Below are 13,833 nucleotides of genomic sequence, written 5' to 3'. Positions count from 1 at the left end.
AACGGACAAATGTAAGAGATGCTCTGGAAATTATTAGGTGATGTCATTAGCCCAAGCAAAATGTTTTATACTTTGCCACATGGATGAATATGGGCATGTCTGCTTTTTATGCCAGAGCTGAGTCCATCCCAGTGAGTGACTGGTGGCTTTGGTGCTCCTAAAGGGACAAACGGCTCTACATTAAAAAAAAAATAAAAAAAAATTGTATTGATCCATTTACGATAGTCTGCTTTTGGTTGGCAATGTGTTACTGATATTGTTGTACTGTTCATCATGAAGTGCAATCACTGCTCAGTGACAAAGTAAGAACAAAATAATTTCATCATTTGATTTGAGAAGAATAAACATTTTGAGAACATCATGTACCACAGTGACGGGCAACAGGCTTCTGTGACCCTCAGCTGCCTGCTGCCAGTCTGACTTATTTTCTGCTTTGTTATGTGGTGATGTAGTGTTCATTCTAGCACCCTGCACCTGTCACAACTTCTGCAGTTCCTCTTTCCTGTCTGGGGTGTCGTCCTCTGCTCAGGTGCTTCTAGCACACCCAGCTGATGCAACAAACTGCTCAGATACACACCAGTGTAAGCTAGAAGCACCAGAGCAGAGAGCGACACCCCAGGGAGGAAAGAGGAACTGCAATAGGTGCAGGGTGCTAGAATGAACACTAGTGATGTCTAAGCAGAGTGTGGAGAAAATTGCAGGGAATGTGGTAGAGTTTTGAAGTGCATGTGAAGGTCTGAGTACATTAGGGTGCATTTATGTAGCATGTTGGGGTCTGAAGGCATGTGGGTATATTTAACATGTTGGGATATGAAGGCATGTGGGTGTATTTATGTAGCATGTTGGGATCTAAAGGCATGTGGGTGCATTTATGTAGCATGTTGGGGTCTGAAGGCATGTGGGTGCATTTAGCATGGTGGGAGCTGAAGGCATGAGGGTGCATTTATGTAGCATGTTGGGGTCTGAAGGCATGTGGGTGCATTTATGTAGCATGTTGGGGTCTGGAGGCATAAGGGTGCCTTTATGTAGCATGTTGGGGTCTAAAGGCATGTGGTGCTATCTTGAAGTAAATTATGAACCTGTAGGGGCATTTTGGGATGAGTTATGTAGCAACTGTAGGAGGTAGGTTACCTTCCACTCCTCCTTTTCAATCCTTAGGATCAATCTTCCATCCTCATTGTAAACCTTCTCTCTCAGCTTGGATAACTGGATGCGGCTTTCCCAGAGATGAGAGATTCTGTGACAACAGAGTGTTATCACATATGAGCACATGTTTTCTGAGACAGGAGAGCACAAATATACAATGGATCACACATATAGCCATAGGTATGTTACATTTGTAATACCAATGTTCTCTAAAATCAGAATAATGTCACAACTCAAAGGACACAGGCCCTGATTCAGAGCCGCTCGCTCTGAATCAGGGCCCTCCTCCATTAAAATGGAGTGTCCTCCTGGACGCTCGTATAGCTGTGGGTGACCACCCACAGCATATACGAGCGTCCAAAAAGATGGTCGCGATGGTCTTGACCATCGCGACCATCGGACTTGCGACGGAAACCCTGCGGTAGGGTTTCCCAGCCACAAGCCCTGGAGTGATTTTGGCTCTATCAGAGCCAAAATCACTCACACTGACATCACTAGTGATGTCAGTGGGGCCGGCTTCAGACGGTAGGCGTTCCCATGGGAGCGCCTCCGTCTGGCCGGCACGCCCACCAAAGGGGGCGTGCTGTCAGTCACCATCGACAGCACGCCCCCTTTGGTGCGAGACCCGGAGCGACAGCTTGGCTGTCGCAGTCCGGGTCTCGCGCATGCGCACGACGGAGCTCCCTCCGTCGTGCGCATGCGCAGTGGGGACCATCGACCCACTTGCGAGCGTACTGCCGCTTACGAGTGGGTCTGAATGACCCCCACAATTAGGTGCCTACATTTGCTGATACTACTTTTTTTTTCCAGCACATTTACTGGCAGCGTTGACAAATCACTGAAGATCTCAATGAGTACATTCAGATTGGAGAAATGCCACACTCCTCAGCACTATACACTATGTAGACAAAAGTGATTGGACACTGTCAGCAAATAGATCAACAAGATTTTATTGACGTCAGTACTTTGTAGGTCCACCACGTGTCATGATTACTGCAGACACCCTACTTGGCAAACTGTCCACAAGTTCCTGGACAACAGCAGGCGGTATGTTTTGCCATTCCGGCTTATGTACAGTGACCAACTATGACATTGAAGAAGGTTGAGTCGGCCTAGAATGCACCCGTTGCTCCAATTGTCCCAGAGGTTCTCAATGGGGTTAAGATCTGGACTCTGAGCTGACCAGTCCATCCGGGTTACCGAATTTTCTGTATACCAGTCCAGCGTCTCCCTGGAAACATGACAGGTAGAATTGTCATCCTTATAAAAACATTCATTGTTTTCATAGAACTGCAAATGCAGGGGCCTCCCTACGAAGTGTTCTTGTCAAAAACGCCATATTAGTGGGCATTTGGAACTTGTGTGCAATGGTATGCATATTGCTTGTGCGGGGGTGTCCAATCACTTTTGTCTACATAGTGTACACAGTACGTGGACTGATAAATAGGTTTCTACATGGGGAAGCTTCACAGGAGGCATCCAGTGAAGGCTACCTACCACCTATGATGTCTGGTGACAGTCATTACAAGGAGGGGGACTTTAATAAATAGGCAGAAGCCCTAATCAAAGCCCTTACCAAAGACATATAAACCCTATACCTTCCGAAAACAAGAGTTTTCGCATGACATAGGGCTCATACACATGTCTTTCATACTGAGGCACCAAATAGCCCCTCTTTGTGTTATGTTTTTGGATTGTGACACTTGTACATCTCTGCGACTGAGCCTGAAACTGTGTAAATAGAGATCCAATGTGAGCAGCCGCAGCTTTTCTCAAGCTCTGTTCTGTTTCATCTGTGAGTAGTTTGTACATGTGTAAAACCAATTCCTGTGCGGTTAAAGTCGCAGCCTAACATCTCTGATAAACTGTGTGACTTTTTGCTGCATCTGAGATGAAACTAAAGCCGTGTACACACTAAACGATATGTTATCCTATCCCGCGGATTGGGCTGACATATCTGCATGTCGTCTTGTGTGTATCCACTACGCGCACATCTGCTGGCCAACATCGGGGTCATTCCGTTGTCCGTGCATGAGCACCGGCAAGGCCAATGGTGCCAGTGAACAACTTATCGGACACATCTGTATGTCTGATAAATACACAAAGGGACAAATGTAATAGGGTGAGAGTTTAGAAATTGTGAGAGTGAACCCTCACACATTTTAAACTCAGTCAATGTAATAGCGTCGGAGAACATGCAAACTCTCATGTTTTTCAGACTCAAAAAACTCACGATTTAAGCTCTCATCCAGATGTTTCCTATTTTGAAAAAAACAACTGGATCCATGTAACAGTGTGAGAATTTACTGCTAAACTCTCACATTTTCTAAACGCTCACCCTATTACATTTAGCCCTAAGTTACATTTTAGCTTGTTAATATTTTCTACACTTAATTCTTCATGAACTAATTAATGTGTTTGAATACAAATGACATCTGCCTACTAGATTTCAGGCTGCTTGTTGATATTTCTATACTGTATGAAGCAACATATAACTTGAGGCAGCTATGATATACATTTCCCATATTTTCATAGGTATACATGTATACATTTGTCCTAATTTACTTGTTTTTTTTATGTTAGGCCTACCTAGTTCATTATGTTAGCACCAGTCTAGTAAATGTGTAAATATATTGCATATCCATGCATTCCAGTTGTTTCAATATTTTTTATATTTCCATGTAACAGACTGCCACCCTTGATAGTCACGTCACACACACACTGTACTGTATGTATAATTGTATATACTATATTTTTTAATAATTGACGGCAACAAATATTTAAATTCTTTCATTTAAAGGGATTTCTGTTTGCATGAGAAAATAAACATAGATAGTTGGTAACTATCGCCCATTAATGGGCATTCTTAGTGCTAGTGATTGTTTACTGTGCTCCTTAGGTATCTAGGAAGTAAATGAATACTGCGCTGGTGTGTCCCTGTCAGAAACAATAATCAATTGCATCAATAATAGAGACCACCGTGAGTAAATCCCCTGAACGGGGGCTCCATCCACTAATCCTAAATGGGTTCAATCAATCTGAGCAGGTGTCATTGGATTTGTCCAACTGTCCTTTCTCCTCCTATTACACTTGCGGGCTATGACTGTTCTAAATATATGTTTTTAAACATTTGAATACTATATATTGTTTACCTATAATTTCTTTCCTTATGACGGCTATCAATTCGTGATTAACATTCATTTGTACATGGCACATTGGTATCTAAAGCCTCCATCGGATACCATTGTAGTTTATATATCTATCATTCCATAAGATAATACTGTGTCATTATTAATAGCCATTTATTACACAATTAGGTATTTTGAGGTTTAGCCTCATTGTTATCGTCTAGTGTTTTTATGTGTGTATTTGTATTTATGACAATTTTTATTAAATATATGTGATATTTATTATGATGCAATTGATTATTGTTTCTGACAGGGACACACCAGCGCAGTATTCATTTACTTCCTTGTGTTTTTTGAGGCTGGCATACCTCTTCACACTGCTGCAGGGTGCCTCGCCTTAGGTATCTGCTGATCATTGCTCTCCAGAAAGACTTGCAATGTACCTATGCTGGCTTTGCTTCCCGGCTGCTCTCTTTGGCTGTTTCTTAGATGGACTGCATGCATTATGTACCAGACTTTGCTCAGTTCTAGATCACGCTTCTGCATGACCCTTGGCTAATACTTATACACATAGTGTACCAGACCTCTCCTATGGCTGTGGCTACTAGTACTGACCATGTTTCTGCGTGAGCCTTTTGTGATTGCATTGCCTGCATTATATATCAGATCCATGGAACTGTTCTTGTCCACACTTTAAGCCTGACCGTTGGCTAATGCCTCTATTGCCTATATGTGCACCGTAACTCTACATTATGCTCATTGTCTGTTCCTTACTATACTACCTGGCTGTGTTTCCTGCACCATTATTATGAACATTAAAACACCCTTGCACCTCTATTGTCCGGGTTGCTTCCTTTATCCCGCAATACCAGCTCCTAGCTCCTGCCATTATGGTTCTCCTCTGAACCAACTTGGTAGCATTTCTACCCTAATCACAATACAGGACTGACTCAGCCTTGCTACTGAACTTTCCAGGTACGTGCAGTCAGGGTAGCCTCCTCTGTCATACGTCTGAGATTTGATATAAAAATGATTAGAATAATACAAAGAAGATATTTATAGCTTATAAACATCTTCTTTGTTTTTTTATAATCATTTTGATAGTTACGACTCAACAGCTTTGTGGAGTTCCCTGGTATTGCAGGCAGACGAGAGATGAGGCAGCAACAGCTCAGCCTTCCCTTTTGTAGTCAGACACTGCTTGCAGAGCTGGGGGCGGGGCCACACCACGGGCAGTAAGCTGCACAACAAAAGAGCTAATAGAGGCATGCCTCTGAGTATGGGAGCGTGCCTTGAGCTTGAGCACTGATGCACACCTTGGATGTGTCATGTGACCAGCAAGAGAAAACACAGTGATACATGTAGGAGAATCAATGGACACTGAAGCTTAGTGTAGTGAGGAGAGTGTTACAGTTCGTAGGGGGTGAGACAGGCTCCCAGCACTCAGACCCATCTCCATGTGTGCCTCCTCAGCCATTGACCTCACCGCATGTCACTGGAACTTTCAGTATGATCCATCATGTGAGATGTTTTCCCTAATATACCGGTGAGTTCACACAGATATGCCCATGTATATTTCATTGTAACTACATTTCTCTTCAGAACTTTTTCTTGGATTACAATATACTTAGAGGTGAAGTAATAAGGGTATATTTGGTAGAACAGTCCCAAGTAGATTTTGGGACCGGAGGTCCCTCCAAGGATCTTAGTCCACAATGTATTTATATTCCCAAAATCGAGAGGCAGAGATGGGCTGACCAAGTCCTATTCTCCTGATCCCGGCGGCATTGGTTATATAAACCAATACCGCCGGGAACAATAAGTTAGCTGCAGTGGGCTGATGTCTGTGATAAACACATTTGAAAGAATCTCTATATGTATATTGCTTTTATTTATGGATAACTATTTGTGGCAAAAGCATATTATTGCAGAAAAATCACTTTTATATTGTGCTTGTTTTTTTTTTAATATGTTTTTTATGTTCAATATTCATGTGTATTTATATGCTTTATTAAACTGTCAATAATAAACAGAATAATTATGTATTGTCTATTAGCGCTACCATCAACCATTTTTGCTCTGTCTTTTTTAGTGAGCTGCAGTCTCCACTTTGTAAACTGCTCTCTAGACAATATTTTAAATCCCAGTGCAAAGACCAGCGCACCCGTTTCTTTTGGGTTGGGTACGGGATGCCACTTCTCGGGATCCAGGGGTCAGAATCCTGATGCCGGCATCCCAACAGAGTTAGGATACTAACCCTCTCCCTACCCTAACCCTCCGTCCCCGGTGCCTGAACCTAACCTCCTCCCCAGTGCTTAAAACTAACCTCCCCCTAGTACTGAACCCTAACACTAACCCTCCCCATAACCCCGCTACTTACATTCTGGATGTCAGCGGTCGAGATGCAGGTGTCGGGATTTTGACAGGTGTTGGGATTCTGGCGCCAGCATTCTGAGTGCCGGAATCCTCGCTGTCGGGATTATAACCGCATCCCGTTTCTGTTCATTTTAACCATGAATAATGCATATGATTAACTCTACCAAGAACTGCTTATACTATCTGCAACCATTAACAGAAAAGTGTATATGGACTACCTGGGAAAATAATGGAAGACATGGCATAGATTTTGTAAAAACTTAAATACAGCTGTTATGCTTCGTAGTTTTCTCTCGGCACTAGTTCCATTATAACTGGTATATGAGCCAACATTACAGTTTGTTAATGTAGTAAAATAATTTTTAACACAGAAGGTATTCCCATGCTCTCTTCTACAAACATTGCATTATTTCATAAAATATATAATAGACATTGACAACAGATTCTGAGATGCAGATGCAACATTATGCTAATGCCACTGCAAAGCCCAAAGGCCTGAAAAGCTCACTGCCAGTGCCCGTGTCTTGGCGCTTCTTTAGATACCACCATCGGTAGCACCATCGAAACTTGCACCAAACCCATGGCAGGTGCAGTTTCTCTGTCAGAGTATGTCCTATGTGAGTGGTTGAGCTTCTGTGTACACAACCGCTTTTAAGCGACACGCACCGCGACACTCCCATAAGATGCTACATTTCCATGCGTAGCTATAGCCACCTCCCTGTTACCTCCCAGTCCCGTCCGGGAGTGCTGCATTGCCTACAAATATGTACTGCTACTCTGTACGTACAAAATCAGGACCTATGCACAGGCAAATAAACATCGGCCATCTGCTTGACCATCGGAATAGCATCTGATTCGGAGTCAGGTCCTAAATCTCAATAAAAAGATTGTTTGTCAAGATATGCAAATTTCCATTGTATATTTCCCTTTGGTTACCTATCCATGTGGTGTACATTACTGATCACTAAGTATATAATAAGGGTGAAGCGGAGTCAGGTTACTCACTCTCCCAAAGCCGCCTTTCCTCTGCGTAGTTTCTGGGTCCTCAACTCTTCCTCTTGTCTCTGGATTCTGCCCTCCCATAGGGCTCTGATACCAGAGATAGACCCCAAGCAGAACACAGCTGTCATGTTTCCATTTCGGGCCTCAAAATCATTGGCACATCTGTGGAAGACATTGGTATTTAATATACATTATATAACATAATTGTTTTTTTTTTGCTAATTGCTTAGTCTTTGGCATAAAGATGAATTGCTTCCCCTTACCAAGTTAAAATAAAAAAGGTGTACTGTTCGTGGGTAGACCATAGTCAAACAAAAATACTCTTGCAATAGTTGAAGTCTTTCAGCACTCCCATCCTCTGTGTTCAATATGCACTATGATGTGCCAAAATATGGGAGAGAGAGGTTCTGATTGCAGTCCTCAGCCTACCTACTGCATGGCTTGGACAATTCTTACAGTTGTGTGTGTAAAGGAAGGATGTCATCTTATTTTCAAAGTGCACCTTGCTGTGCTAATTTCTATACAGAGAGGAAAAACTCAACTGGAATGTTGTTAGGACTCTGGGCCTCATTCAGACACGCTCGCTAGATGCGTTCACTCGCTCGATGCGTATGCAAATTTCGGAAGGCGATCACATGGCAAGGCCTTAGCATGCCCACTATGTCTTGGCGTGCAATTGCATTGTGTATGCAGATGCCAACCAGTCTTAAGACGCCCACTTGCGCATGTCATCTCCAGGAAGTGTATGCAAACATTGGTACATCGGGTACCATCGAATGCGATTGCAGCGCTTGTGGTTGACCATACCCTACCGCAAGCACCAGGGGCATCTTAAGAGAGGAGGGGGCCCATGTGCGCTCCTCATGCGGGGCCCCCTCCTCTCTCCCCGGTGGCCGGCAGCTGCTTGACGCGGCTAGCCAGCCACCGGAGCCTTAGTAGACTCCGGGCACTAGAGTGTGCCCGGAGTCTACTGCGAACACGCAGAACAATGGAAAATGACCGTGGCGGCCATTTTCTGGTGTTCTGAGCAGTGCAGACACCCGACGTGGGACCACGGACAGGTAAGTCTAAAATAATATGGGTGCGAGCACTTTAGTGTAAAATCCAGCCAGGAGACGTGTACTATGACGCTGCCTCTTTAATTATGCATGCCTCTGAAATGGCGTTGAGAAACGCCTGCGTTTTTACCTCCACTCCCCCGTTTTTAATAGCCACCCCCTGTCATCACCCACAAACGGCTTCTCCTGTCACTCACTCTGCTGGGCAGGCTATGCGCTCGAGCGAACGCATCCAGATCTCTCGCAGTTGTTCGTGCACTGTGATGCATCCGCATGCGCACAATGCAAATCATTGCCAGCTACGAGCAAACGCATCTTAGCGAGCGGGTCTGAATCAGGTCCTCTTCTGTCTAGCTTGTGTAGTACTCGTGTTCCCCAGTTGCTGCTTAGAATCAGCTCCTTCTGTGGTGGACTAATGCTCTGTAAGGAGATAAGCTGGGTATTATTATTATTATCAGTTATTAATATAGCGCACACATATTCTGCCCGCTTTACAGAGAATATTTTACCACTCACATCTGTCCCTGCCCCAGTGGAGCTTACAGTCTATATTCCCTACCAGATGCTCACACACATACAGAAAAAGATATATGCGATCAGAGCTCGCAAAGTAGGTGAGAAGGTAGAAATGAAAAGATGCCACTAGCAGCTGCCTCAGGGAGTGTCCCGACTCCCTCAGGAATATCAAACCAAAGTAGATTAAAGTAGTTAATCTTAGAGGAAGCGCTCTGTGGTATCTAACTATATCTAAAATATATGTCAGTCCCACTGAATGTGTACAATAAGGGGAAGTGGGGAATATTAATGCTGCCAAATAGGCTTATAGGTTCTAAAGTATTGTTCTGTTTCTATGTATATCCACCAGGGGAAAATAGTTCAGGTAATGGTGGGCATACACGGCAAGATAAAATGTCTGTCAGACCGACAGACATTTTATCTGGCCGGCTGCCAGCCGCAGATGTCCGCGGCATACACTGTGAGAGAAATCTCACAGTGTATAGCCCGACATCTGCGATCCGCCCCCGGGGGAGGAGACACTTCCCTGTTCCTTCCGTAGGAAGGAACACAGGAAATGTCTGTCTGTCGGCCGCGCTGGGCATACACTGCCCGATGCGGCCGACAGTTACCGGGTGAATATCGCATCGGACGGGCATGCTGGACAATCCAGCATGCCCGACCGAGCAATATTTAACCCTCGGTCGCCCCCCCCCACGCTACAATTATCGCGGCGATCCGCCGATATTGGGCGGATCGTCCCGATAATTGCAGCGTGTATGGCCAGCATAAGCAATAACTTGAGGCTGAATCTTGTAATTATTACTCTAATGTATCAAAAGACCAATAATAAACATTGTTTATATCAGTAAACAGTTCAGGTGAGCAAAAACTTGAGGCTGAGTCTTGATCAGTAGTGTTAAAACCACAATTTCTGCATTAAAGTTAATGGATAATCGCCAATAGATACAGTATATTAATCCCAACGGAGTGGGGGAATAGATCCCATGTAACCACGTATCAGCTTGGCAAAAACTTGTGGCAACCAGCTATCTAATAGCTGGTTGCAAACTACAAAGAGCACAGTCACATCTATTCCGCATTGGAAATAGCACATAAAAAATGGCTGCCGCCATTAGTAGAGACACTTTCTAGTTTGCAACCAGTTATTAGATAGTGCACGTGATGGGCGTTTTAGATTACGACATACGGAGATCCCCGTTCCCGCAATGACCTGCCGATGGAGAGCTTAGTCTCCATGACATCCAGCCACAACAACTTAGCCGCACTGAATCTCCGACGGAAGGCTCCGTCTCCATTACAGCGCACCATAATAAACTATTGCGCATGCGCTACAGACGGCAACCCGGAAGTGCGGCTGTTTTGTCGCGCGAAGGGGGGTTATTTAAAGATATTTTAGGAGCTAGTCACCACCATTTGCCCTTGATAAAGTCCCCTATAGGGATGAAACGCGATGGGTCTTAACACTTATTTGCACAGACTTGATCCCCGATATTTGTCTATTTTTTTTTTTTTTTATTTGTATTTGTTTTGTCATACCATATTATACCACAACATTCTATTGTGGAATAAATAAATTGGTACATTAATCATCAGAGTCTCATTGAGAAATCCTCACAATATTCTCCCGACACTGGGCCCTGTGCCCAGACCCACACAGCAGAGAGGACGTAAGGAGGAACTGGACCAGCAGTTTTTACATCTAGGGTAAGTGTGTTTCCTACTTACCTAAACACTGCTAAATCATGTCTATAAGTTCTCCTGATACTGCGTTCCCTGTTTCTGAGGTCACGAGGAGCTGAGACGGAGGTAATTATTCCATCCCTCATGAAGGAAAGATTGCAGTATAACTAAACAACACTCTGCCAAAAGTTTTTGCCGAGCTGATACGTGGTTACATGGGATCTATCCCCCCACTCCGTTGGGATAAATATACTTTATCTTTTGGTGATTATCCATTAACTTTACTGCAGAAATTGTGTTTTTTTTTAACACTACTGATCAAGACTTGCCCACCTGAACTGTTTACTGATATAAACAATGTTTATTATTGGTCTATTGATACATTAGAGTAATAATTACAAGATCCAGCCTCAAGTTATTGCTTACCTGAACTATTTTCCCCTGGTGGATATACATAGAAACAGAACAATACTTTAGAACCTATAAGCTTATTTGGCAGCATTAATATTCCCCACTTTCCCTTAATGTACACATTCAGTGGGACTGACATATATTTTAGATATAGTTAGATACCACAGAGCGCTTCCTCTAAGATTAACTACTTTAATTAATCTACTTTGGTTTCACACACATACACACTAGGGTCAATTTTGTGGGGAGCCAATTAACCAACCAGTATATTTTTGGAGTGTGGGAGGAAACCGGAGTACCCGGAGGAAACCCACGCAAGCAAAGGGAGAATATACAAACTCCACACAGTTAGGGCAAATAGACGATGTGTGTGCCCAGCAACGCATGATGCGACCAAACGATATATCGGGCAGTCCGTACACACTACACGATCTGGTGTACGACCAGGTGTATGACGATATGTCGTTCCCCCACCGCTTCCACAAGCATGGCGTCCGTCCTCGAATCTTCAGATTGGCCTGCATTGCAGGCCAATCTGAAGATGCAACAAAAGGCGCGCAATAGAGTGTACACATTGGACGATTTGACGCTCCGATTCATCCGAAATTGGCAAATCGTCCAATACATCGTCTGATGTGTACCCAGCTTTAATCTGCCTGATCAGCTGCACATATGATGCAGGTACTTATTGCACCTGTTTGAGACAGTGGGCCTGATTCAAAGCTGCTCGCAAAAAGCAAGCGCTCGCTCTGAATCAGGGCGTGTGCTTTTGTTTTGTTGCGGCCTCTTGGCCACTCGCATAGCTGTGGGTTACCACCCACGGCTTATGCGAGCGGCCATGATGATGGTCGCGATGGTCTAAGGCTTGCGACGAGACCCTTGCGGTAGGGTCTCATTGCCGCAAGCCCCAGTGGACTTCCTGCACTATTAGAGCAGGAAGTCCACCTACTGACATCACTAGTGATGTCAGTAGGGCCACCGCAAACAGCAGGCGTTCGCATGGGAATGCCTCCGTTTGTGAAGCCACCCCACCGCCACGCCTAAAAAATGGGGCGAGCTGTCGATCAACATCGACAGCCACCCCTTTTGTAGTGAGTCCCAGAGCGAGTGCTTTTTGCGCACTGGGCCTCCATTGACACGCTTGCGAGCGCATAGCGCTTGCGAGCGGGTCTAAATCAGGCCCAGTGTTTTACTGGTTATTGGGCCTGATTCAGACCCACTCGCGAGCGGCTGTCCGCTCGCAAGTGGGTCGATGTTCTGGACTGAGCATGCGCACGACGGAGGGAGCTCCGTCGTACGCATGCGCCAGACGCGACGAGCGAAGGAAAGTCCTTCGCTCGTTGTGTCTGATCAAAGGGGGCGTGCTGTCGATGTTGATTGACAGCACGCCCCCTTTGGTAGGCGTGCCGGGGGCGTGCCTCCCTGACAGGGGCGTTCCCACGGGAACGCCTCCCGTCAAAAGCCGGCCCACTGACATCACTAGTGATGTCAGTGGGAGTGATTTTGGCTCTGATAGAGCCAAAATCACTCCGGAGCTTGCGGTTGAAAATCTCAACCGCAGGCTCCGGCTCGCAGTTGCGATGGTCACGACCATCGCGGCCATCAAAATGCACGCTCGTATAGCCTGTGGGTGGTGACCCACAGCTATACGAGCGTCCAGGAGGACGCTCCATTTTCATGGAGACCGGCCCTCATTCAGAGCGTGCGCTCTGCTCAGAGCGTACGGCTCTGAATGAGGGCCATTGTTCTTATCTGCCTGTGTTCTGCCATGTCTGTGATCTGCTTCTGTAATTCCTGGAATTACCCGTCTCCAGCTTGCTCGTGATACTCGTTGTAATTTGGGAGTTCGATCACCTGCCTGCCACTGCTAATGTTAGAACTAGTGAAGCAGTACTACACAGGCTAGACAGAACAGATTTCTAACATATGTGCTGGTCAAGGTGGGAAAAGGATTGATAAATTGTTCACAAGGGGACCATTTATTAACCTGATCAGCAAAAGGCCGATTTATAATAGCAAGAAAAAACATTTTCCTGGTTAAAAATTGTGTTTTTGCTGGAAATAGGGCCTCCCCCCTTGTACCAAGACCCCCCCCCCTCACCCCCACAACCACTGTCACTGATATTTATTTCAAGTTTAATTATCTATCATTGACTGGCATTGTATGAAAATAATACAGTTAATTTAGAAATACACTGTAATATATATTATTACTGTCAGTTACTCAGCACACCACAGCATTCCTTGCTTACTGTGGGCTGGCACTGACAGGGCAGCTCTTCTCCTCCTTTTCGCACCAGGGAGGAGTTATATCTTGTTCCTCAGCAACAGTAGAGGAAGGGGAAGGCACCCGGCCGGCACCCCCTTCCCCAACTTCATCTCTGCTACTCACGCGGCGAGTCGCCAGCACGGCTGTCAGAAGTAGAATACTAATGAGACTCGATAGCGATAGTATATTACTGCTGTCAGCTGTGCCAGCAACTTGCGGCGATTAAGGAATCTGCAGCCAGGCA

General features: G+C 45.0%; 1 protein-coding gene across 4 annotated transcripts in view; it reads right to left on the bottom strand.

Annotated features, from left to right (window-relative positions):
• Positions 1 to 13,833, bottom strand: part of LRRC39 (leucine rich repeat containing 39) — a 46,137-nt gene that overhangs the window by 10,679 nt on the left and 21,625 nt on the right. For 3 of the 4 annotated variants that reach the window (XM_088481977.1, XM_088481978.1, XM_088481976.1), the window contains exons 2-3: positions 7,656 to 7,814; positions 1,132 to 1,237 (exon numbers count right to left, since the gene is read on the bottom strand). In XM_088481977.1, the coding sequence (XP_088338103.1) occupies positions 1,132 to 1,237; positions 7,656 to 7,780 (231 nt within the window). In that variant the 5' untranslated portion in view covers positions 7,781 to 7,814. Of the gene's footprint in view, positions 1 to 1,131; positions 1,238 to 7,655; positions 7,815 to 13,833 lie in introns of those variants that run through there. The other variant, XM_088481979.1, reaches the window with a different exon arrangement.

The sequence above is a fragment of the Taudactylus pleione genome, unplaced genomic scaffold, assembly GCF_031769625.1.
Source record: "Taudactylus pleione unplaced genomic scaffold, aTauple2 ptg000017l, whole genome shotgun sequence".
Taxonomy (NCBI): domain Eukaryota; kingdom Metazoa; phylum Chordata; class Amphibia; order Anura; family Myobatrachidae; genus Taudactylus; species Taudactylus pleione.
This window is presented reverse-complemented; position numbering and strand designations above follow the sequence as displayed.